The sequence below is a fragment of the Notechis scutatus genome, chromosome 4, assembly GCF_049901735.1.
Source record: "Notechis scutatus isolate UNSWTSFEM ecotype Mainland chromosome 4, rNotScu1.2, whole genome shotgun sequence".
NCBI lineage: Eukaryota > Metazoa > Chordata > Lepidosauria > Squamata > Elapidae > Notechis > Notechis scutatus.
Window position 1 is genome coordinate 60,003,496 of NC_142012.1, and position 25,029 is coordinate 60,028,524.

Here is a 25,029-nt window from a genome sequence, read left to right on the forward strand (position 1 = left end):
AGTGTGAAAAACGGTCATAAGTCCCCCCCTTTTTTTTCCAATGTCGTAACTTTGAACGGTCACTAAATGAACTGTTGTAAGTCGAGGACCACCTACATTGTGATTGCAAGTCGTTCTGAAGCATTCAAAAGAGCCTCGGTGGAACAGTGGTTAGAATGCAGTACTGCAGGCTACTTCTGCTGCCTGCCGGCTGCCTGCAATTTGGCAGTTCGAATCTCACCAGGCTCAAGGCTGACTCAGCCTTCTGTCCTTCCGAGGACCCAGATTGTTGGGAGCAAGAGGCTGACTCTGTAAACCGCTTAGAGAGGGCTGTAAATAAAACACTATAAAGTGGTATATAAGTCTAAGTGCTATTGCTATTCCCAAACTGCATGGTAAATACATTTGCCTGGAAAGACTTTGTACATTTTGCAAAGCTTGGCTTTTCTGCTCATTTAAATTTTGTTTTTATTATATTGTTCCTAAGAGTTTTTTTGTAGATGTCAAGCCCAAACAATGATATTAGTTTCCAAAATAGCGTTTCTTTCTTTAAACAGAGATGGAAGGGACCATGTAGGTCATCTAGTCTAACCCCCCACACACACTCAAGCAGGAGATCCCATTTTGCACAATGTCCCTCTTCCTATGCTGCAAGTTTCTTTTTTTATATATATATAAATTTTTATTAGACAAACGCAAAAAACGAAAAGAACATTAAAAACAATGAACATGATGCAATCACCCTAACCCACATAATTGTCATACATTGCTAAGTCACATATAAAAATGGTACATATTTACATTCCATATACATAGCATATAATGTATACTCATTTCTTATAATAATCATTTCTTATTATCCTGATCCTTCCTCTTTTCTAACCAACAATAAAACTTATCCCATACTTTGTAATAATCCGATTCATCCTTATTTTTTAATTCTTTTGTCAATTTGTCCATTTCTGGGCACACCCAAATTTTACTTCTATTTCATTTGGAGTTTCTTTACATTTCCACTGTTGTGCATAGGCCAATCTTGCAGCAGTAATTACATGAATTATTAGGTATATAATATCTTTATTGTATTTTCCCACATTAATTCCTAACAAGAAAATTCCAGGTCTATATTCTATTTTAATCTTCTAACCATTTCTGAATTTTCTGCCAAAACTTTTGAGCTTTTTTACAGTTCCACCATAAATGATGATATGCTGCAAGTTTCAAACTGGACCAATGCAGGAGCATATTTCTTGTTCCAGAGACGGTCAGATCCTCCGTAAATCCAAAGAAACTTAGTATGTCCTGTCTACAAATTGAGCACCTGCCAAAGAAATTAATACATATTTTTCCCCGGGCCAAACTTAGCTATTAACTTCACCTTTCTCTAAAATTCTCAATGGATCTTTTCCAGCTCTGGCCAGCCCAGAAAATGTATGAAATGTATGAAATTCAGATTTCGTTGTCTTTGAGTCTGAGCATGGCATGCTTAACATTCTTAAAGATTTGCACCCATGATCTCCCTTCTGGGAAGAGAAATGATGCATGATGAGAAAAAGCAAAACAGCTCCCTTTTTTCCCCCTATGCAATTCCAGGAGATAAAATACGTTTCTGATGCTGTTTCTGGGACCAGAATCACCGTATGAAAATGAGAGTAAAATGAATTGAAGGTGTTTGCTTGCTCAAGCAACAGACTAGAATTCTGGAATTCCTCATCTACTGGAAAGGCTGGCAGAGGAGATCAAAAATACCTGGAGAAAGCTCCAGGCTGCTTGATCCAGGCTTCAGCAGGCTAGATTTAACCAAAGAGGCTATCTGACAAATGCTAAACTTGGCAAAAATCTTCCATTGAAGGTAACTTGACCTTGAACACTGGGCCCTATCTAACAAAATGAAATTCAATGTAGAGAAAAGTAAACTCTTACACTTAGGCAAGAAAAACCAAAAGTACAGATATAGACTGGGTGAAACCAGGCTCAATAGCAGGAACTGTGAGAGGGATCTTGGAGTCTTAGAGGACAACCAGCTAAATAGGAGCCAGCAGTGTGCAGCAGCGGCCAAAAAAGCTAATGCAATCCTAAATTGCATTAACAGAGGGATACAACCGAGATCAAGTTAGGTATTAATACCACTCTATAAAGTCTTAGTAAGACCACACCTAAAGTACTGCATCCAGTTTTGGTTACCACATTATAAAAAAGATGTTGAGACTCTAGAAAGAGTACAGAGAAGAGCAACCAGGATGATGAGGGGACTGGAGACTAAAAGATATGAAGAACGGTTACAGGAACTGGGCCTGGCTAGTCTAGTGAAGAGAAGGACCAGGGGAGACAGGAGAGCAGTCTTCCAATATTTGAGGGGCTGCCACAGAGAGGAGGAAGGGTCAAGCTATTTTCCAAGGCACATGAAGGCCAGACAAGGAATAATGGATGGAAACTGAACAAGGAGAGATTCAACCTGGAAATAAGGAGGAATTTCCTGATAGTGACAACAATCAACCCATGGAACAGAAGTTGCATTCAGAAGTTGTGGGAGCTTCATCACTGGAGGCTTTTAAGGGGAGACTGGACTGCCATTTGTCAGAAATGGTGTAGGGTCTCCCGCTTGGGTGGGGGGTTGGACTAGATGACCTACAAGGTCCCTTCCAACTCTGTTAATCTGTTAAATCTGTAACTCTTACCTGCAAGGAGATAGCCCAAGATCAAGACTTCCTTTCGGGAAGGTCCCATGGCAAAGGCCAACTGAAAACAGAACACAAAATGAAAAAAATAATAATGATTATATAGAAAACGGATAGGACATACCTGCAATGCAGGCTGGAAATATCTACAGGTAATCCTCAACTTACAACCAGGGTTGAGCCCAACATTTCTGTCACTGAGACCGTGGTTGGGTGAATTTTGACCTGTTTTACGACCTTTCTTGCCACCGTTGTTAAGTGAATCCCTAACAGGGATTAAGTTAATATCACAGGTTGTTTAGTGAATCTTACTTTGCTCGTCAGAAGGTTACAAAAGAAGACTTGTCTTTACGACTGCAACCGTCGTAAAGACAAATCAGTTACACATAAGATGATTTCTACTGCCAATACACTTCAAGGTGTAGAAAACCATGCATACAAGCACAACAAAGAATGTTTTTTCTGCTCCAACTCAGGAAGCTCAAACTGCCGAAGGAGTTGCTGATCCAGTTCTACAGAGGAACGATTGAGTCTGTCATCTGCACCTCTATAACTGTCTGGTTTGGTTCTGCAACCCAACAGGACAGACACAGACTTCAGAGGATAATAAGGACTGCAGAAAAAACAATTACTACCCACCTGCCTTCCATCTAGGACCTGTATACTGCACGAGTCAAAAAGAGGGCTGTGAAAATATTTACAGACCCCTCACATCCTGGACATAAACTGTTTCAACTCCTTCCCTCAAAACGACACTATAGAGAACTGCACACCAGAACAACTAGACACAAGGACAGTTTTTCCCCCCAACGCCATCACTCTGCTAAACAAATAATTCCCACAACACTGTTCAACTATTACAAAGTCTGCACTACTATTACTGTTAATCTTCTCATCACTCCTTATCACCCATCCCCTCCCACTTGTGACTGTATGGCTGTAACTTTGTCGCTTGTATCCTTACGATTTATATTAACTCTTTCCCAGTATGATTTGATTGCTTATTGTCCCCTATGACTATCATTAAGTGTTATACTTTATGATTCTTGACTCTTGACAAATGTAGCTTTTCTTTTATGTACACTGAGAGCATTTGCACCGAGACAAATTCCTTGTGTGTCCAATCACACTTGGCCAATAAAGAATTCTATCTATTCTATCTATCCTATATTGTATCAGATAACACGTTTCCACTGATGATACTATGACAATTGAATCAACATCATGAATAGTAGGATGCAAAGGTCTTACAAATTCCAAACCTCAGTGTGTCTGAATCAACATCTTAACAAAAGAGCAAATGCAGCTCTAGAAACACGTTTCTTCGTCCTTAGCATCAAGTAAGAAAAGATTTTAAAAGCGGGGTTTGGGGGATTCAGAGATTAGCTTCTCTCAAAATCAACACCATTTGGTGACCCTCTTCTCCAGATGTCTTCTGTTAGTTGTGAAAACCTCAACTTCGAGATGCAGGAAAGTCTTGTAAAAATAGATAAAAATAAAGTCGCCACCCTAGCTTAGTTCAGCGGTGAAAATCTGGGATGAAACCACCTTCGGTGCTCAAAAAGAAGCAACATTGCTAAACCTCTGCCCACAAAACCCGAGATTAATCTTGAAAGGAAGAGAAATGGCATGTGGAATTTAAGATGGCAGAAGACAAATTTCCATGTTCCAACAACTTTCCATAATCGGCTAACAGCTAAAGAGAAGACTAAAAATCTACATCTTTCAGATATTAAGGGACCACTACAAACATAACTAAGCGTTTAGTTGGTCCCAAACTCTTTACATAAGGGTCATGTTTTTAATTTTACCGAAATAGCAGCTGCTAAGGTAAAAAATTAAACCTACCCGGGTGAAATATGACAGTCCTGAAAGTATATATTTGTTTGCTTTTAATTGACATGATTCCCTCTAAAGGCTTTTGAGCTGCATCTAATTTGACTCTGGGAGGTTGATTTAACACTCTCTAAAGCAGGGGTATCCAACCTTGGCAACTTTAAGACTTGTGGACTTCAACTCCCAGAATTCCTCAGCCAGCTTTGCTGGCTGAGGAATTCTGGGAGTTGAAGTCCACAAGTCTTAAAGTTGCCAAGGTTGGACACCCCTGCTCTAAAGCATTAATTGCATTAACAAATTTAAAAAGCTGCCAGTCTTTTCGTTTATCAAAATAACTGACCCAGTGGTGGGATTCAAAAACTTTTACTACCGGTTCTGTGGGCGTGGTATGACTTGTTGGGCATGGCTTGGTGGGCGTGGCAGGGGAAGGATACTGCAAAATCCCATTCCCTCCTCACCCTATTAACCTGCTTTCCAGCTCCATTCTCCTGTGCAGGGCAACCAAAGAAGACCCAGCCAATCAGCTGGGACTCGGGAGGCGGAGAATAGATGGGGGCGAGGCCAGTCAGAGGTGTGGCATTTGGTGGTTTTCCGAGCTACTCAAAATTTCTGCTACCGGTTCTCCAGAATGGGTCAGAACCTGCTGAATACCACCTCTGATGCAGATATGAAGGAAATCCTGCAGGCTCCAAATAATGTATGCATAGAAACTGCTGCATTTTGATAGAGATGCTCACCAAATGTATTTTTTCTTAAAAGCGCTAGTAATTCTGACCTTTTTTAATTCAAAAGCACCCAGTTGGGAAATCTGCAGTTTATCCCCTTGTTTAGGATAGGATAGGATAGGATAGGATAGGGTAGGGTAGGGTAGGGTAGGGTAGGGTAGGGTAGGGTAGGGTAGGGTAGGGTAGGGTAGGGCAGGGCAGGGCAGAGCAGAGCAGAACAGAACAGAACAGAACAGAACAGAATAGAATAGAATAGAATAGAATAGAATAGAATAGAATAGAATAGAATTCTTTATTGGCCAATTGTGATTGGACACCCAAGGAGTTTGTCTTGGTGCAAATGCTCTCAGTGTACATAAAAAGAAAAGATACATTCATCAAGAGTCGAGAATCATCAGGTACAACACTTAATGATAGTCATAGGGTACTATAGGCAATCGAATCATACTAGGAAACAGTCAATAAAAATAGTTAGGATAGAAGCAACAAAGGTACAATCATACAGTCACAAGTGGGAGGGGATGGTTGATAAGGAGCAATGAGAAGATTAACAATAATAGTAGTGCAGACTTTGTAATCATTGAACAATGTTGAGCGAATTTACCATCTTTGGCTGAAGCAGCACCAGCAAGGACACAGACCATGATAAGCGGGCCATCATGTCCTGCAAAGTTATAAAAGCAGAGCAATCTGGACTCTTCAAATCAGTTGACCGCCAGATCAGAAGGAGTGATTTACTGACCGGTGGGCTGGCAGGATCTCAACAGCGGCGCTGGCTTTTTAACAAGATTGGCGTGTGTGTGTGTGTGTGTGTGTGTGTGTGTGTGTGTAATGAATCACTGACCTCCAATCCACCACCAGGCCTGACTGACAAATGATTAGCAAACAGGCAGATGGCATTCCTGCAGAAAGGAGTCATTTGCCTTGGTTTTTCAATTAGCAATAATAGCCGTGTGTTTATGTAAAAGTGCCTCCCCACTGATAACCAGGCTCTTGCACATCAAAGCCACCTTCCCTTCCAGCCTTCCCACTTTTTTTATCACAGTTCTACCCTTTATTTTTTCTAGATAAAGAAACCCTTGCTGCGTATGTCTTTCCACAAGGAATTCCTGGATTCATCTTGGATTTGTCCTGTGGCAAATGTTTCTACCCCTTCTAGAATTGCCAGCTAGATTTCACGTTCAAAGAAGAGCAAACTAAGAGGATCAAAGGCTTGTAGATTGGAAGGGAAATACCATGTGGGCCCTGTATTGTTAATTAGAATAAGTAATAATTAAGAATAATTATATTGATATTAGTTTATTTTTTATTTTTGTTTTTGTTTGATATACATTGGCCTTGAGGAAGTAAAAGAAGAAAATACATAAAATAAAATAGGTGGTGAGATGGAAATGAAAATAAATGGGGATAAATGGGGGGGGGGGAATGTATTAGGATGAAAATGTTTATGTTATTGTAATAATGAATGAAAAAAATATGAAGCGAAAATTTATTAAAAAGGAAGAGAGATGGCCTTGTGTTCTGTGCTAGAAAGCAAGATAGAATACAGTACAGATTATTAGTTCCTCTTATTAGTTCCTTTCATTAGGGATTGTCCACAAAGCATAGATTTCATTCATCTATATGCCAAGTCTTGCTAAAAATGAACAAAATTGGATGGTGGGCAATCAAACATCTTAATATTTAAAAAAATAATAATTCCACAGCAGCCACTTTTCAATTTCTTAGAATAGAAGCCATAACCTCTCTTATATATTTTTCTTGCACATTTACAGTATATTCACAAAGAAATACTTATTCACAACTGAACTGCCATGCTACGCAAACTGTGAAGTCCATCAAACTCAATAGGACTCGAACGTAGAATTGGCCACTCAAAAGCACTGAGAGTTGATGTTTTTTCCAGGAGGTACATCTATTTAATCCATTAGTAAATTACAAGCAGTCCTCAACATATCACCATTCGTTTAACAACAGTTTAAAGTTACACCGGTCTGAAAAAATGCAACTTACAAATTGTACTTCAACTTACAACCATTATACTACCCTTGGCACTCAATTCAGGTGTTTTGCAAACTAGTTCACATTTATGACCTGTTGTAGTATCCTATAACCATTTCCAATCATTTCTGCCAATTTACAGAAGAAGAAAAAAACATTGGGGAAGCTGGATTCATTTAACCGGTCTAAAAAGTGTAATAAAAATCAGGTTTGATTCAATTTACGACTGCAACAATTTACAACAGAAATTCCACTCCCAATTGTTGTCATCAGTTGAGATTACCCATTTAATGTTGCTTCTGATAGCAACATTATCAATGTGATGGGTCATTAGTCACAAAAATTGATTTGGGAAGAGGGAGAAAGTACAAAACAAGGTTGGGGATGATGGGTGTTCACAAAAAAACTGCAATAAATAATGAATAAAGTATATTTCTCCTTTCCAATAGCATCACCCTTCTATCCATCCTCTAGAGTTTTATTAAGCAGAATCTCTGTTTACACACAGCGTCTCCAATTTGATGTGTGTGCACTTATTCCAACAGATGGCAGTGTTGAACCATAGAAATGGAGGAAATTATTAACTGAAAGTTTTGTCTAGTAGCGATAGTTTTTTAAGCGGTTCCAGATTATCTACCTAGAAAACTGCCATTTTAAAATGGAAATCGTTCGTATTTCTTGGTGGCACAATCCTGTAACCCTAGAACAACACTAATATAATTAGAACTTAAAAGGAAACTTTTTTTTCATTTTTAGTGGGGTAAATATCCCAAAGATGCGTTTTCAGGAGGCAACTGGACTTCCTTTGTTTTTCTTTTGAAGATGTTTCACTTCTCCTCCAAGAAGCTTCTTCAACTCTGACTGGATAGTGGGGAATGGAAGGATTTGTAGTCCTGGCAGACAGCTGGCCATTTGCATCCTTTTAGAGGGTGGTTTAGAGGTTTTGAAGCACTTGGAAATTTATCTGTGTCCTCAGATAACCACAGCCCTGTGTAGTGCTCCTGATTCCTGTAGTCTGCATTTTTTTTTTTTTTTTTTGAAAATCTCTACAGACTTTTAGCTGTACAATTTGGGATGAACACCCTTTGAATGGTGCGGGAGTAGGAATGGATTTCCAGAGGGGGAAAAATGCAGACTACAAGGAATCAGGAACACCATTCAGGGGACCCTGAGGACACAGATAAACCTCCAAGTGGCCTTAACGACCCTCTAAAAGAATGCAAATGACCAGCTGTCTGCAAGGAATATAAATCCTTCCATTCCCCACTATCCAGTCAGAGCTGAAGAAGCTTCTTGGAGGAGAAGCAAAACGTCTTCAAAGAAAAAACAAGAAAGTCCATTTGTCTCCTGAAAAAAAACCTTTGGGACAACTATGACCTGGATGACTGAGTATCTCTACAGACTTTTAGCTATACAAGAGAGGTAACTACTTTCCCCACCATTTGCAGCAAACGAAATGTTTGCTATAGTTCATAACGTATTCTTAAACTAATCCTCCCAGGGTAAAAACTGAATGGAATCCTATTAAAAATTAAATAGCATCAAAGAAAGCCGTGTGCTTTGTAACTTTAGTTTAGCCACATGGACAAATCTCTCTCCGATTTCAGCATCAGGAGCTCTTTTTAAAATTCCATACAACAACAACACCATTCTGAGAGAATTTGCAGTTTCATTGGGGAAGAATTTGCAACTTGCAGTAGCTTTCCAGGAAAGAGAAAAGCAAGCATATTGAAAACACTTGCATTGCTGGACATATTTTAAATAGGAATAGCTCAAGGGTAATAAAAATCACAGTGAGGTACAGAATAAAATACACTGTAAGCCGGGGATGTCCAACCTTGGCAACTTTAAGACATGTGGACTTCAACTCCCAGAATTCCCCAGCCAGCCACGCCAAAGTTGGACAACATGGCTACAAGGGCTTAAAACTTGTTTTTTTTTTTCCCCTTGAGTTAGATTTCATGTGCTGAAAGCTATGCCTGGCAAGGAAATGTTGGGATATATATATACCCAATGTTGGGATATATATATATATGTTGGGATATATATATATTACCACCCCATTTGAGCCCAGAATTTATGTTGTTAAGTGAGAAATTTGTTAAGTGAGTTTTTCCCCACTGCATGACTGAATATATATATATATATTTGCTGCCTACTTCCTTTAATGTCCCATTTTCAAGAAATACTTGGGTGCACACAGCTATGATAAATGCCGAAACTGATTACCAGAGCGAATGGGGGCAGTTTTGGATCACACATCAGCCTTCAAGCTTTCCATGTGAAATTGAATTGCATGGGGCATAAGTGTGATGTGCAGCATTGACACTTCCTAAAAGGGGGAGGGGATATATTTTCTCATGCACAAAGTTGCTCTCCTGCTTTTAAAATCATCTTTGGATGTGGAAGGATCCAACTAACCTTGGCAGATTTTGAAAAAAGCTAAGCAGAATAAACTCTTGTAATACGTGGATTAGAGGCTACAGGAAATCCCAGGTCTATAAACTAGATGGGAATTTTTGGGTTTTGTTTTGTTTTGTTTTATCCCTGTCTAGCCTTTAAAAGAGACTTGCCTGCAACACAGAGAATGTGGGGGAAGGAACAATTTCTCTGCAACTTATACACGGACAAGTCCCAGTTTAAAATACAGTTTGATACCTGAACAGATTAAATGGATGAATAATGTTCATGCAAGGCAACATAGCACAATGAATGCATTAAAATATAGTTAAAGGTAAGAATTACTGCCACCGTTACAGATTTCCTCTACATTTCTTATTAGGGAGCTACTAACTTTTATGCCCTCAAAACAACCAAGAGAAAAAATAAATTGAAGAAGGAAGCGATGATAGATAGGAGAGGGACACACTTCAATGAAAATGTTCTCGTGAGGCCTCTGAAAGTCCTACATATATCATCACCTAGGTTTTACTAGTACAGTAGTCCTCAATTTACCACCCCATTTGAGCCCAGAATTTATGTTGTTAAGTGAGAAATTTGTTAAGTGAGTTTTTCCCCACTGCATGACTTTTCTTACCACATTAAGTGAATCATTGCAGTTGTTAAATTAGTAACACTGTGATGACCCAGGGTGGGATACAAAATAAACACAGTCCCAAAAAACAGGTGAAGCCCCTTTTATTCCTTCACTTTGCTTCCAAGCTCCGAATATCCCTGACTGGAGACAAAAAAACTCCCACACAAGCAGTTACAAGAAGGAGGAAATGCCATTTAAATTATAAAGAGTAAAAAACAACACAAACCAGGCAAGATAAGGGCTAGAGGAGTTCCACAGATAACAGATCCCATGCTGGGAAGGATGCCAAACTCAGAGAGGAACCATAAACTAGAGATATGTCCACGCTTTGTTTCCAGGACTCGCCAGTACGCATGTCTGTCCTCTTATCCAGTTCTCACAGCTGCAGCCCATGAAGGGGATCAAGGCCCTTTCCTTCCCTGTAGACCATGCCATTCACATCTCTCCCTTATCCTCTCCTCCCTGCGTGCCCTAGGATGGAGAGGGGATGGCCCTGGGTCCTCCTCTGACTGCCCAACCGGCCTCTGCCCTTCCCCAGCCTCCTCCACAACCTCCAGAGCCACACTTCCACTCCCTGTCGGCTGTTCCTCCTCTCCCTCAGAGTCAGTCTCCACCAGGGGCATGACAAACACGTCCTTAAGTGAATCTGGCTTCCCCATTTTCTTTGCTTGTTTAGAAGGTCCTAAAAGGGAACCCATCACATGATCCAGGGATACCGCAACTGCCATAAGTGTGAACCAGTTGCCAAGCATCCGAAGGGAGATCACGTGACCATGGGGGAGCCTGCAACGGTGTGGGAAAATGGTCATAAGTCACTTCATAACATCCAATGGTCACTGAAGGAACTGTTGTACTTACTTGCGAGGACTACCTGCTCCTGCCATATCTGCCCTGCAAAAATGCAGGCGGCCACTAGGTGACAGCAAAGAGCCATGAGGAAAAAAATACGAACTCTGCTGCTGTGTAGTGATCCTCTGGATTTTTGCAGCTTGGCTTTCCCAGTTTCCAGGCTGACAGCTGAGTTTATTTGACCCTTTGCAAAGATTATCCACTCAGAAGTTGCTATCGTCCATCAGTAAATTCCAGCACTCCAATTTGCTAATGCGGAGGGAATTGGAATTTCAAGCCAGTTAAACAGCAATGAAACAGAAACAGAGCTATCCAACCAGGGCTGTCTTAAGGCAGGGGCCCGATGGGCACTTGCTCATGGGCCCCACGAGCATAGGGACCCCCATACCAATCTGTGTATATTAACCCTTCAATGCACCTGGTATCATATAAACGCAACAACATATTTGTTACATGTTTATTTGTTCGAAGTGCCCATTTATTGACCATTTGCATTTTTATTCCAGTGAGTAGTTGTTGCAAGAGCCCCAGTACACTGCTTTGCCTGGGGCCCATAATGCTGTTAAGACACCCCTGTGTCTAACCAACTATCGCAAGGTTTTAGTTATAGCACAACATCCTCTATTATAGACAGCCTTTCCTGGCCTGATGCTCTGACAGAAATCACCCAGAGATCTCTGGATGATTCAGAGATGAACCATTTTGGGAAAAGGTGTTCTGAGCAACGCTTCCTGAGACTGCAATTAAGCACACGCTTAGTTAAAACAACTCTTGTTTTATTTCAACGCTGGGAATTATTTTCATTCCCAGCCCGTAATGAGTCCCAAAAAGTCCCCCCAGATAAGCACCCACCTTTCTCTCCTTTGAATTGCTGCCAACAAAAGTGCCAAATGAACTATAAAAAAACCAACTGAAGTACAAGAACTTCAAGGATTAATCTAAACAGAATGAACGACTTTGCTTCCTGCAAAGGTTTCTTCACCTTTGCCTGACCTTTGTACCTTAGGGGAGGGACAATCACCTCCAAGCCTTTGTCCCGAGTCACCCCTTTTGTCTCAGCTGCTCTTGCCTTCTAGCAGCCCTGTGCACACGCGCACTGGGAACAGGCTCCCCTTGTTCCTCTGCCTCACTGCTGCCAGAGTCTAGAGGCTCCGGCATCAGCACACAATTCCCAGATGGTCCTGGCCCCACCTCTGCATCGGATGCAGGACCCTCATCCGAGTCCTTCCCAGACTCCCGGACTGGTCCCCATTCTTCCCCACTGTCCGATTCCACTTGCCTTTTGCACAGGCTGCCAGTGAACCGCAACAAAAGGAACACTAGCGGGGTATCACAGAAGAGACACAGGAGGCCAGATATCCTGCTAGAATGGACAGTTTCAGGCCAGCTGTCATATGAGCCCTACCATGAGGCAAAAACGTTCCAGAATCAATAGCCATCTTGGCCTGTGGAAAAATCATTTCCATTTGGCCTCACACACTGCACAGCCAAACTGACAACAGAAACAGAATTTGTGTAAAGATACAAATGCACACACAATGGGGTACATTCTTGTTTAACTTCATGACACATTCAATTTTGTTCTTTCCACCCCATTGTTGGTTCTTTTTGTGGCTGGTGAAGATTACCACAACTGGCATTTTTTTAAAAAAAATAAACAAGTTCCAGGGCAGCCATTTTGTAACAACCGTCCTGACACCCTCTCCAAATTCCAAGTATTCCAGGGCTTCCTGTACGGAGAATCCCTTACTCTGAATGAGGGAATCCATGAAAATTTTAACAAAACTTTGGGGGGATAGCAAAATGCCTCAATACAGATAGACCTTGACTTACAACACTTCATTGAGTGACCGCTCAAAGTTACAACAGCACTGAAAAAATTGACTTATGACCGTTTTCACACTTACGACCATTCCAGCATCCCCACATGATCAAAATTCGGATGCTTGGCAACTGACTCATATTTCTGACAGTTGCAGTGCCTTTTCTTCAGCTCTTGCGAAGTTCTGACAGGCAAAGTCAACGGGGTAGCCATGTTTGCTTTAACAACCAGGGGTTACTAACTTATCAATCGCAGGAATTGATTTAATAACCGTGGCACAAAAGGTTGTACAATGGGGCAAGCCTCACTTAACACGTCTCGTTTAGCAACAGAAATTTTGGTCTCGATTGTGGTCGTAAATCGAGGACTTACTGCAAAAAGTATTTACAGGGAAAAGCTCCCCAGTCTGGACTACAAAAACCCAGTGAGCCACAAGATGGAGGCAAAGAGCTTCAGAAAACCTTTTATAGCCCTCCAATGGGTGCCTACCATTTTGCAGCCCAGATATGGTGGCCCTGAACTGAAGATCCATCATACCAGAGATGGTATTCAGCAGGTTCTGACGGATTCTGGAGAACCGGTAGAGGAAATTTGGAGTAGTTTGGAGAACCGGCAAATCCCACCTTTGACTGGCCCCGCCCCCATCTCTTCTCTGCCTCCCGAGTCCTATCTGATCGGCTGGGTCTTCTTTGGTTGCCCTGCACTGGAGAACAGAGCTGGAAAGCAGGTCAGTGGGGTGGGGAGGGAATGGGGATTTTGCAGTAACCTTCCCCTGCCACGCCAACCAAGCCATGCCCACAGAACCAGTGGTAAAAAAAAAAAATGAATCCCACCACTGCATGATACATATATGAACAATTTGCTTAGAGTAGAGCCATGTTTTCAAACATGGCAATAGACAGGTAGACTTCAACTCCCAGCATTCCCCCAGCCAGCTTGCAGTGAGCATGTGTAAACCAGGGCTTAAACAAGACAGATTGACTAAGGCAGAAATTCTCAAAGTGCTGTCCCAGAGTCCAATAAATACTCTAACAATTCTCATTTTTAATTTCTAATACACTACACGTCCGGTAGATCTGACTCTCCTAAAACAAAGCTCCTGAGATCCCCAACCAATTTTTTGTTTTTTAAAGAAAGCAAAGGAGATCCGAAATGAAGCTTTAGTTTAGACCCACTGGGCTCAGGAAAACCTTCATGCCAGGATTCCCTTCCACCGTCAGGACAACAATGGACCCGCCGTTCCTAACCATCACCGCTTGAGGGCAGCAGAGGACCGCAAAGGCGAAAAACTGCCCTGACCGAGTTCTTAAATTTACTTACTCCAAGTCTCTGGCAAGAGCCAGATTATCCCGCCCCGCCACATCACACACAACCCTCTCAGCAAAACCTCTTAGAAATCTCGGCTCCTTCCTATTTCTGGCAGCCTATCGGGCCCCCTTCTCGCCCACTGCTACCCCCACTAAGGGGCGGGAGGACCCCAATCCTTCTACCCCTTCTCTTCCCACCACCCCCTGTCTCTTGTCTCGGTCCATCATCTTCCCTGACATTATTATTATTATTTTTGCCACGGAATCTAGTGCCACTGAATCTAGTGCCACGGAATCTATTGGGTCCTCTTTTTTGCCACGGAATCTACTGGGTCTTTTGCTGCCCCGCGCAGGCTTTTTTTTTCCATATTGGAAAAAAAGAAAAAGAAAAAAGAAAATTCCCGCCGCGTCAACATGTTTTCTTTGAGGAAAAACTAGGATTTATGGTGCCAAGCTAACCACACGCGGTCGTCCCTGCCAACCCTTTCAGACGTTTCGCTGACGCCGTTTGACTTCTCTCTTGGGAATCGCCAAGATCCCGAAAAGCGAAGCAAACCAACAACCAACCCAAGCGAAGGTTTCCAAGAGGCCCGTTTCTCCGGCCGAAGAGCTCAAGAAGAATCTCCGTTCTCCTGAGTTGGGTTGGGTTGGGTTGGGTTGGGTTGGGCAGGCTTGCAAAATCCTTACCGGGGGTGGGGGGTGGGGGACTGAATCCGTATCCAAAGGCCGCCTCTTCCCACCAGCTTGTAACTGCGCTCCTCTTGCTCCGGCTTCAGGATCGGAGCTTGAAGATGGATACGTCTTGAAGAGTTGGCTTCCCGTTTTCAAATAGTTGGAGAAGGCAAGGCTGGAAGAGGGACCGGGTCAAGAAGGCAGGACACACACACACACACACCCCTCACCAGTGTGGCTTTCTTGCCTCGTCCCCAGCAAAAACAGGATTCGGCCCGGACCGTGTAGGAACACACAGACACACACACACACACGCTGCCTCTGAAACGCAGTTTCCTTTAATCGCTGCCTGTTGGTCCTACTACCCTACAGTTGAGTTCCCACCGTGGCTCCTGAAGCCAACTCTGCACACACACACAAAAACGAAGTCGATGCCTTTCTTTCCCAAGCCCAGGCGGTTTGCAAAAAGGGACTGCGACAAACGGGTGCAAAGCAAGCGACGCGGTTACTCCGACCTCTTCCCCCCTCCCCCACCCCCTTTAAATCATTCCCTGTGGCAGGAAAAGCGACTTTGAGAAACCTTGGGCAGGGTTGCAACATCGAAACATCTGGGACACTCCCTTTCCCTCCTTCCCGCACGACGCAGAAACCGACTTTGGCTAGGTGCAAACAAGCAGCAGTAAAACTCGGCTGATGGGAGCCACAACCGCGGGTAAATAACCCTATACAAGGGGCTCACATGCGCCCCCTCCCCACAGCCAGGGGCGGATTAAGACGCGCTCATAGACCATCTTTGCAACACTGACATCCACATTTCCAGTTAGGCCAACCTACATAAATACATTCATGTTTTATTTCTACTGTCTAAACTCAGGGGGGCTCCAACCTTGGCAACTTTTAAGAGCTGAAAAGCTGGCTGGGAGAATTCTGGGAGTTGAGGTCCACCAGGGTTTAAGTTGCCAAAGTTGGAGACCCCTTGGTCTAACCAGTTACACCACTTATCCCAGACCGTATAATATTCCATATCTTCTCTACCTCGCCGTTCCAAATGTGAGTTGAACCATCTCTGCACAACCCAACACTTTATTATCATACTTTTCAGAGGGGAGGTTACTATCTTAGTGTCCAACTCTGTGGTGTAAAAAGCAATTCTCACCTACGCACTGACAAATCTTGGTGCCTTTGTACATACAATATTTATTTATTTTTACAAATCTTAATTGGGGTTTTTTTTTCCTTTCCTTTTCTCAATTTTGTGGTGCCCCCCCCCCTTTTGGGCCTTAAGCACGTGCTTAAGTCTGCTTAATCAGGGGGTCTTCAACCTTGGCAACCTTAAGCAAAGCTGGCTGGGGAATTCTGGGAGTTGAAGTCCTCCAGGCTTAAGGTTGCCAAGGTCGGAGACCCCTGTGCTTAATGGTGAATACACCACTGCCCCTCGCGCCCCCCCAGCCCTCAAACTCACCCGGGCGCAGGCGCTCCCGACGCTTGACTGACAGAGCTCCGAGCCTCCAGCCCCTCGCCGCTGCAGCTCAGCCTTTTGGTCAGGGGGCTCCCCTTTTGCCCCAGCAGGAACTTCGAGGAAAGGCAGCCGCAGGGCCGAGAGGCTAAGGTCCCAGCTAGTCTTTTTTGTTTTGTTTTGTTTTGTTTTGTTTTGGAGGAAGGGGCGCGCGTTTCAGTTCCAGAAAACGATGGGGAGGGGGAATGTCCCAGAGGTGAATGGGGAGGGGTATCCCTAATCAGCGGTCCGAGATCCAGAAGAGCGACGGGGTTCCCTTCCAAGGGCGTTCGCTCGATCGAGCGGACTAGATCGAGTGGACTAGATCCCGGGATCTGGAGGCTAATGGGCGTCGGGGGTCAGCATCCTCTGTTGTGGGGGGAAGCATCCAAAGAGCGTCGGGGGGGGTCCAAAGAAAACGCGCGCCCCGAGGTTGCAGCTCTTTCAAAGACGGGCATGGGTCCATTCCAAGATTACGCGTGGGTGGAAAAGTGAATTCATCGGTGGAAGAAGAAGACTGCCTCCGCCTGTAAAGCGGCTCCCGGAGTGGGAGTCTTTCCTTTCCTTTCCTTTCCTTTCCTTTACCTTCTCTTCTCTTCTCTTCTCTTCTCTTCTCTTCTCTTCTCTTCTCTTCTCTTCTCTTTTCTTCCTTATCTTCTCTTCTCCCCCGCGGATGTCACAAGCGCTGCTTTTTCAGGCTTGGTTTTTCCAGATCGGTTCTGATGAGTCGCTTCTCGACTCGGCTGGAAGCCCTACTAACAAGCCCCGGAGGCGGTGCTCCAGTCAGTCCGCCCCGCCCTTGCTGGACCGGAGTGGAGGCAGGCGGAGGGGGGAGCCGTCGGCCCCCTTCCGATCCCCGGTAAGCCAGAGCTCTCCAACCTCGGCAACTTTTAAGACTTGGGGACTCCCAGAATTCTCCAGCGGTCCACAAGTCTTAAGTGGCCGAGCTCGGGGCGCCCTGCGTTAAGCGGACCCAGAGCCCAGCTACGCCGCGACACTTGGCAACGGGAGCAGGCGGAGCAGCCGGCAGGCGGGAGACCTGGTTGCGCGCGGTGGGGCAGCTCTGCTCCTTCCACCCGGTTGGGCCCTTTGAATCTGGGTAACCCCCTTCCAACGCAAACGGCGGGTCCTCCAACTAGATCTCTCCAAGACTTCCCGCCGGACGGCGTCGGCAAAGAGGTTGCACCCCGTGGCGCCCCCTCTGCCTTTCCAGACGCAGCTTCCAGTCCCCGCGTCCCGCCAGCTTCTCTGGCCCACAGACTTGTAACCCCTCTCTTGGGCGTAAGGCCGGGTTGAGGAGACTGGGGGATGCGGAGGGGTGTGTGTGTGTGTGGATATCTTGCCCGTCCCCCTGGAGGTGGGTTTTCTCCCCCCGCCCTCCTCGGCCAGGTCGGTCGGGTGTCTCTTTGAGAGCGGATGGGAGGGGAATCTGTAGCCTTAGGAATAGAGAGAAAGGGGGCGAAGAAAGAGAGAAAGAGCAAAGATCGAAAGGGCGAGGACGAAGAACTGAAGGGGGATAAAGAGCGTTGGGATAAATGGACGAGGAGGGCAGAGGGGAGGGAAGGGAGAGAGGGAGGGAAGGGAGAGAGGGAAAGAGAAGGGAAGGAAGGAAGGAAGGAGTGGGATGAAGGGAGGGAGGGAGGGAGGAAAGGAAGGAAGGGATGGGAGGAAGGGAAGGGAGGGAAGGAAAGAAGGGAAAAGGAAGGGAAAGGAGGGAAGGAATGGGAGGAAGGGAAGGGAGAGAGGGAGGAAAGGATGGGAGGGAAAGAGGAGGGAGGAAAGGAAGGAAGGAAAGAGTGGGATGAAGGAAGGAAGGGAGGGAGGGAGGAAAGGAAGGGAAGGGAGGGAGGAAGGGAAGGGAGGGAGAGAGGAAGGGAAAGAAGGGAGGGAAGGAAGGAACTAACACAGATTTTGAAGGGGGGGAAAGTCCCTTCGTTTCCTACCTTTCTCAAAGCTCCGAGCCGGTTCCCAACCCCGGCCAATCAGCCCGACGGCCCCCCCTAGATGCCAGCAAGCCTAAGCCGCTCGGCGGGCTCCCCGCAGCGGCGCCTTTCCCCCCTGTTGGAGCTCCCTCTGCCTGCCCCGTTGCCCTCTGGCAAGAGAGACGCTCCGAGGGGGGCTTCCCTCCAGTTTGGGGCAGGCGCTCCAGCCCTCCTCCCTCCTCCTCCTCCTCCTCCCCTCGCCCTGGCCCGTCCCCTCCTCCCCAGCTCCAGCTGCAAGAATGCCGCGCCGCGCGGCCCCCTCGGCCAAATCTGGTTGTCATTAGCGCAGCCAGAGCAGGCAGGCAGGCAACGGCTTTCCGCCAGCGCCGCAGCCGCCTCCCCTGCAGACCCGGAGCGAGCCTTGGGGGACTCCTGCGGAGCAGCGACCCCTCGACTTCAAGCCGGCCGAGCTGCCCCGCCGGCGGCGGGACGGGCGCAGACTTGGGAGGGTGGGGCGTGGCGCGGGCTTTTTGCACCGCGGCGGGGCGAGAAAAGCGCAAGCCGGCGCGGATCTCACTCTCTTGTAGCACCGCTCAGTGGCCTTTCCCCTCCCTCCCCTCCCCCCATGGCAGCCTCGGGGCTGTCCCACCCCTCTCCCGGGACCCCGTTCCACCCCCCACCCACCCCCAGCAGGAACGAGGCTGGCGGCTTCACCTTTCCTTTCCGCGGGCACCGCCTGACAAACTCCAGGCTCCTTGAGGGGTCCCGGGGTAGAAGAAAGGCGATGCGCTCGGGAGCAGCAAGCCCTCTGGGTGGAAGGACTGGGGGGAAGGGGGCTTCCTTCGGATGAACCCAAAAAGGTCGAATTGTCAAAAAGTCGGAGTCGGGGTAGGGTTGAGGGGGTTGGAAAGCCACCACCACCAACCCCGTCTGTATTCCGGGTGCTCTTTTATATCCCCCCACATCTCATCCAAAGATTTTTTTTGGGCTGGACTCCAACTCCAAATAAACAAATTCCCGACGGAGAGGAGGAGGAGGAGGAAGGAGAAGAAGGAGAAGGAGAAGCAGGAGGAGGAGGAGGAGGAGGAGGAGAAAAGAAGGAGAAAGGAGGAGGAGGAGGAAGGAGAAAGGAGAAAGGAGGAGGATGAGAAGGAGAAGGAGAAGCAGGAGGAGGAGGAGAAAGAAGGAGAAGGAGAAAGAAGGAGAAGGAGAAGCAGAAGGAGGAGGGAGAAAGAAGGAGAAAGAAGGAGAAGGAGAAGGAGAAAGAAGAAGGAGAAGGAGAAGGAGGAGGAGGAGGAGGAGGAGGAGGAGGGAGAAAGAAGGAGACGACGACGACAGTTTTGGCTTATTTTGGCAATGCTTAAGATTGCTACCTGAACAGTTCCTAGGTCCTTGCTTAGGACTCGAGCTGTTGAGCTACCAACTAGCCCCAAAGGCTGTGAATCTCACCAAATAATAATAATAATAATAATAATAATAATAATAATAATAATAATAATAATAATAATAATAATAATAATAATAATAATAATAATAATAATAATAATAATAATAATAATAATAATAATAATAATAATAATAATAATAAATGATGGCAATGCATAAACGGCTCCCTTTCTTTACCTTCCTGGATCTTGGTTAATAATCCGTAACCGCCAAAATCGAGGCAATTTGGGGGAAAAAATAAAAAGAAAAAAAAAATCCAACAAGGGACCCTCGGCTCTCCTTTCTTCGGCTGTTTTTTTTTTTTTTTCTTCTTCTTCTTTTCCTTCTCTCGGCTCTCCTTTTTCCCCCCTCTCTGCGACGGCCTCAGAAAGCGCCTGCCGGAGCGGCTTCAATCCTAGGCTCCATCCTGCCCCAGCGAATCCCTGGTTCGAAGTAAATAGTTGTCAGGAAATGGTCCTTCTCCCCCCCTTCCCACAACCTCCAACATCCCCCTCCCACCCAAACACCCATTCCCAGCTCTCGCCCTTCCAGAATAAAAGCCTCTGGCGCTGATTTGACGCCTGAGGCTCTCGTGCCAAGCTCTTAAACTGGCGGGGCGGTGGAAGAAGGAGAGGGGGTGGGTGGGGGGGATTTCAGCCCAAACTTTCCTAACTTCGTCTGGAGCGGGTTGGGAGGTGTGTGTGTGTGTGCGTGCGCTGGTGCTTGTGCGCGTGTGTTTGGTGTTGGCGTTCGTGCTGGGAAGAGTTTGGCCATATGGCACGGATTGGTTGGGCATGGGGAGGGGGGGGGGAGTGCCTTTGCTTTCTGAAGCGCGAGCTCATTCCTGACCCTTCTCCCCCCACCCCACCCCACCACCCCTTTTTCCCCCCTCCAATTGACCCCATCTCAGCAATGTGCGCTTTTTCACCCCCTCCCCGCCTTCGCGCGCGCAACGAGGGCCACCGTCTGCGCAGCCTTGAGACGTTTCTTGGAGGTGTGTATGATTCACACCGTCCACGGTTCCTGGATTTGGGGGAAGGGGGCTTAAGGCGGGAGAACTGGGGAGTGGGAAAGAGTAAGACTTCCCACAAAGCGGTGCCCCTTGTTGCATTACAAGGGTCCGTCCCCGTCCCGTCCCCCCAGTTCTTGGTGATCGGGGCACCCTGGAAGTTGCAAAGCAAAACCCCACACCTTTGGGAGGCACCGCCGGCCGCAGGTACGGCTGGGAGCAGGAGAAAGGCGCATTCTCCGCGGCTTTGCCCAGAGTCGCTCCCTGTTTTCAGCTTTGTAGTAGCAACCATCCGATAAAACGGGGTTCCCCCCACACACACACACCCACACCAGAGAGAAAGGCTCTGAGGATCGACACCAGGGTCCAAAGAAGAATTGGCGGGGAAGAGAAGCGTTCACCCGCCGGGACGGGCTCTGCTTTGGCTCTTGTCCTGGCGCAAAGCGAGTGTGGAAGTTGAGCCCCGCAGAGGCAGGCGAGAAGGGAAGGGGGAAGAAGAGAGAAGATAGACGAGAAGGGAAGAGGGAAGAGAAGGGAAGGGAGAAGAGGGAAGGGAAGGGGGAAGAAGAGAGAAGATAGAGGAGAAGGGAAGAGGAAGAGAAGGGAAGGGAGAAGAGGGAAGGGAAGGGGGAAGAAGAGAGAAGATAGAGGAGGAGGGAAGAGGGAAGAGAAGGTAAGGGAGAAGAGGGAAGGGAAGGGGGAAGAGAGAAGATAGAGGAGAAGGGAAGAGGGAAGAGAGAGAAGGAGAAGAGGGAAGGGAAGGGGGAAGAAGAGAGAAGATAGAGGAGAAGAGAAGAGGGAAGAGAAGGGAAGGGAAGGGAGAAGAGGGAAGGGAAGGGGAAAGAAGAGAAAAGATGGAAAGGGAGAGAAGAGAAGGGAAGGGGAGTAAGGGAAAGGCCGGGTTGGGGGAGATTGGGGGAGGGTCAAGGCGACTTAGGTGGGATCCCGGGAGTCAAGCGGGTGGGGGGGGACGCTGCTGTTGATTTTCTGTCTAGTTGGTAGGAAATGAGGCATGGAGCGCGCGCAGCTTTCTTGCACCTGGGAGCTGTTCAGCGTTGGGGGCCAAGGGGGCACTCGAGCTCCAGGAAAGGAAATCGGAGGCGCAGCTGAAACTTCAAGAAGAGCCGGAGAAGAACCGAAAGCTCGCAACCCCCCTCCCCCAGTCCAGTCGCAGCCCCTTCCCCACCTCCTGCATAAGCGCGGGGGGGGGGGAGGGGGGACGGGCTAGGGGAGGCGTTCGATTTCTGCCCGCCTTTGGTAATCCCCCCCCCCACACACACACACCTCCATGCTCCCGCGGGGCATAGAATCCTAGAATAACAGAGCTGGGAGGGAACTTGGAGGTCATCTAGTCCGGCCCCCTGCTCGGGCAGGGGAAGCTATTCCAAAGATTAGCCTTTAGGATTGAACTCACAGCCTCCTGGTTGTGCTAAGCCACAGGAGCTAGGCATACATAGGCACACACACACACACCGCAAACCCGCCCGGCGCCCTGGAAGGTGGCATCAGCAGCTGTGGAGGCGCTTGGAGTGGCGCTCTCTCACCCCGAGAGGAGCCCGCTGGCTGAGAGCCAAAATAGGGGGAGGTCTCCTCCTTGTCCAGCTCTTGCGCCCGCCAAGCCCCCTCCCCTCCTCCCCATCCCCAGGGTGTGCAGGATGCAGGGTGCCCGAAGGCGGGGGGTGAAAGAGGGCGCCCGCGCGTGGTTGGTGGCGCTGCTGGCGCTGGGCAGCCGCGGGGATCTCGAGCTCTCCACCCCCACCCCCACACACACACACTTCTTTCTGGGCTCCCACTGCCCCGCGGCCCTTGGCGCTCCCTTTCCCCGGCCCCCCTCCCCCGCAGCTCCAGCGCTGCCTTGGCTATTGCTCCCATCTGTTTCTGCAGGGAGGAAGGAGGCCGCGCTCAGGAACAGCAGCCCCTTGTTTGACCGGCGGACAGGATACCGTAGGGCTTAGACGCAAAGCGCAGCCTTGCTCGGCCCCGCTTACCTTGGGGAGGGGAGGGAGGGAGGGAGGGAAGGAAGGAAGGAAGGAAGGAAGGAAGGAAGGAAGGAAGGAAGGAAGGAAGGAAGGAGGGAGGGAGGGAGGGAGGGAAGGAAGGAGGTGAGGAAGGATCTCTTGCAGTTCGATTCGACCAGCGCGCTATGACTCGCGTGGCTCAGTCCGCTCACCTTGAGGAAGGAAGGAGGGAGGGAGGAAGGGAGGAAGGAAGGAAGGAGGGAGGGAGGGAGGGAGGGAGGGAAGGGAGGAAGGAAGGAAGGAAGGAAGGAAGGAAGGAGGGAGGGAGGGAGGGAGGGAAGGGAGGAAGGAAGGTTCTCTTGCAGCCCGATTGGACCAGCTATGACCTGTGAGTGGAACTTGGAAAAAACTTGGGTGGCCAACAGAGAGGACCACGTTGGCGGGCATTAAGCTTGCGCTCCTCCTTCGGGGGCGTCCCCCTTGAGAGTCTGCTTACTTCTGGGGAGACCCGAGGAGGCTTGGCAAAGACTCGGCTTCCTCCGACCGCCCAGCGCGCAGGACCTCTTGGCCCAGCTGGGGACCAGTGGATTCGACCAGTGCCCGTCCCAGGAACTGACTGCGCTCTGGGCCAGGTTAAAGCCTTTGGAGAGGGGGAAAGAGAGAGAGCGAGAGAGAGCGGAGGTTGCTACTCTTGCCGAGAAACCCGAAGGAGGGGTTTGTTCCCGGATCTCTTGCGGGAGCCAGACGGGAAACTAAACTCCTGCTCGGGGAAAACCAGAGCGAGGAAGAGAAAGCAGGGAAGGAGAAGAGAAGGAAGACGGGACGGGGAGGCAGGAAAACTGGGAAGAAAAGCCTCTTTCTTCGGGTTGGAATTAGAGATGCTCGGGCTTGAAGGACGCCTTTCTGACCAGCCACTAACTAAAGGCGGCCAACCGGGAGGGGAGCGCAGCGCAAGTAACAGATCATCAGAGTTGGAAGGCACCTTGTAAGGTCATCTAGTCCAACCTCCCTCCCGCCCAAGCGGGAGATCCTGCACCATTTCTGACCGATGGGCAGCCCAGTCTCTTCTTGAAGGTCTCAAGCGATGAAGCTCCCACCAACTTCTGAAGGCAACTCCTGTTTCCTCGGTGGATTGTTCTCCCTGTCAGAAAGTTTCTCCCTGATTTCCAGGTTAAATCTCTCCTTGGTTCAGTTTCCATCCATTATTTCCTTGTCCTGGCCTACAGGCGTTTTGGAAATATAGCTCGACTCCTTCCTCTTCTCTGTGGCAGCCCCTCAAATATTGGAAGACTGCTAGATCCAGGAGAGCGGCGGGGCGTAAGGGATGCGGAAGAGAGCGCAAGTTGATCCAAACAAGCTTCCCCGGATTCCCCCATAAATCCAAGAATCAAACGGGGAAGGGTGGGGAGAGAGGGGCAAAATTGGAAAGCCGTTTGGCCTCACTTGGTGGTTCCCTCGTTAGAACCCGACGTGTTGGAATGGCGGAGGATCCTGAGGTTGAAATTACTCTTGGGAATGGAGGGGAAGAGGTCTGGTAAGGGGGCCGTGCATGAGCGCACCAGCCTTCCTACCGTCCCTCTCCTCCTCTTCCCATTTTATTCGTACTCATTCCTTATGTATGTACTTTATACTTTATATGTTTATACCTTGGGTTCATACTTGTGCTTGTTTTCTCACACGTGCTTGACGAACTAAACGAAACAAATAAAAGGAATAAAATAAATTAGGGGAAATTAGGGGAGGAGGAGTCTCCTTCGTCCCCTTTCGATGCCTCCTTTCTGCGGCTGTTGATGGGGGGGGGAGAATAAATTGGGAGATGGTTGGTGTGGGGTCTTCTTGCTCCCAGCTTTTGAAAAGGAAGAGTGGCCAAAGGGCCTTTTGGGGGAAGCGCATGACATGGGAGGGGGGCAGGGGCTGGACTGACCCCTGTTTGGAAGTCCCAAAGGTGCTATTCCTCCCCCCAAGAGGCCACTGAAAGAATTGGGGGGGGTCCTTTGAAGATGTTTTGGTTCTCATCCCTTCGTCAGAATGGAACGGAACAGAACAGAACAACAGAACAGAACAGAACAGAACAGAACAGAATAGAATAGAACAGAATAGAACAGAATAGAAATAGAAATAGAAATAGAAATAGAAATAGAAATAGAATAGAATTAGAATAGAATTAGAATGGAACAGAACGGAACAAGACTAGAATAGGATAGGATAGGATAGGATAGGATAGGACAGGAATAGGAATAGGAATAGGATAGAATAGAGTAAGAATAGAATTAGAATAGAATAAGAATAGAATTAGAATAGAATTAGAATAGAA

At 47.4% G+C, this 25,029-nt stretch overlaps 1 protein-coding gene across 3 annotated transcripts in view; it reads right to left on the reverse strand.

Annotated features, from left to right (window-relative positions):
* Positions 1 to 20,238, reverse strand: part of PDGFRA (platelet derived growth factor receptor alpha) — an 82,160-nt gene extending 61,922 nt beyond the window's left edge. The window contains exons 1-2 of one of the 3 annotated variants that reach the window (XM_087963514.1): positions 19,947 to 20,238; positions 2,658 to 2,718 (exon numbers count right to left, since the gene is read on the reverse strand). In XM_087963514.1, the coding sequence (XP_087819640.1) occupies positions 2,658 to 2,706 (49 nt within the window). In that variant the 5' untranslated portion in view covers positions 2,707 to 2,718; positions 19,947 to 20,238. Of the gene's footprint in view, positions 1 to 2,657; positions 2,719 to 16,368; positions 16,561 to 18,344; positions 18,366 to 19,946 lie in introns of those variants that run through there. The other 2 variants (XM_087963515.1, XM_026683892.2) reach the window with 2 other exon arrangements.
* Positions 20,239 to 25,029: the final 4,791 nt, after the last annotated feature.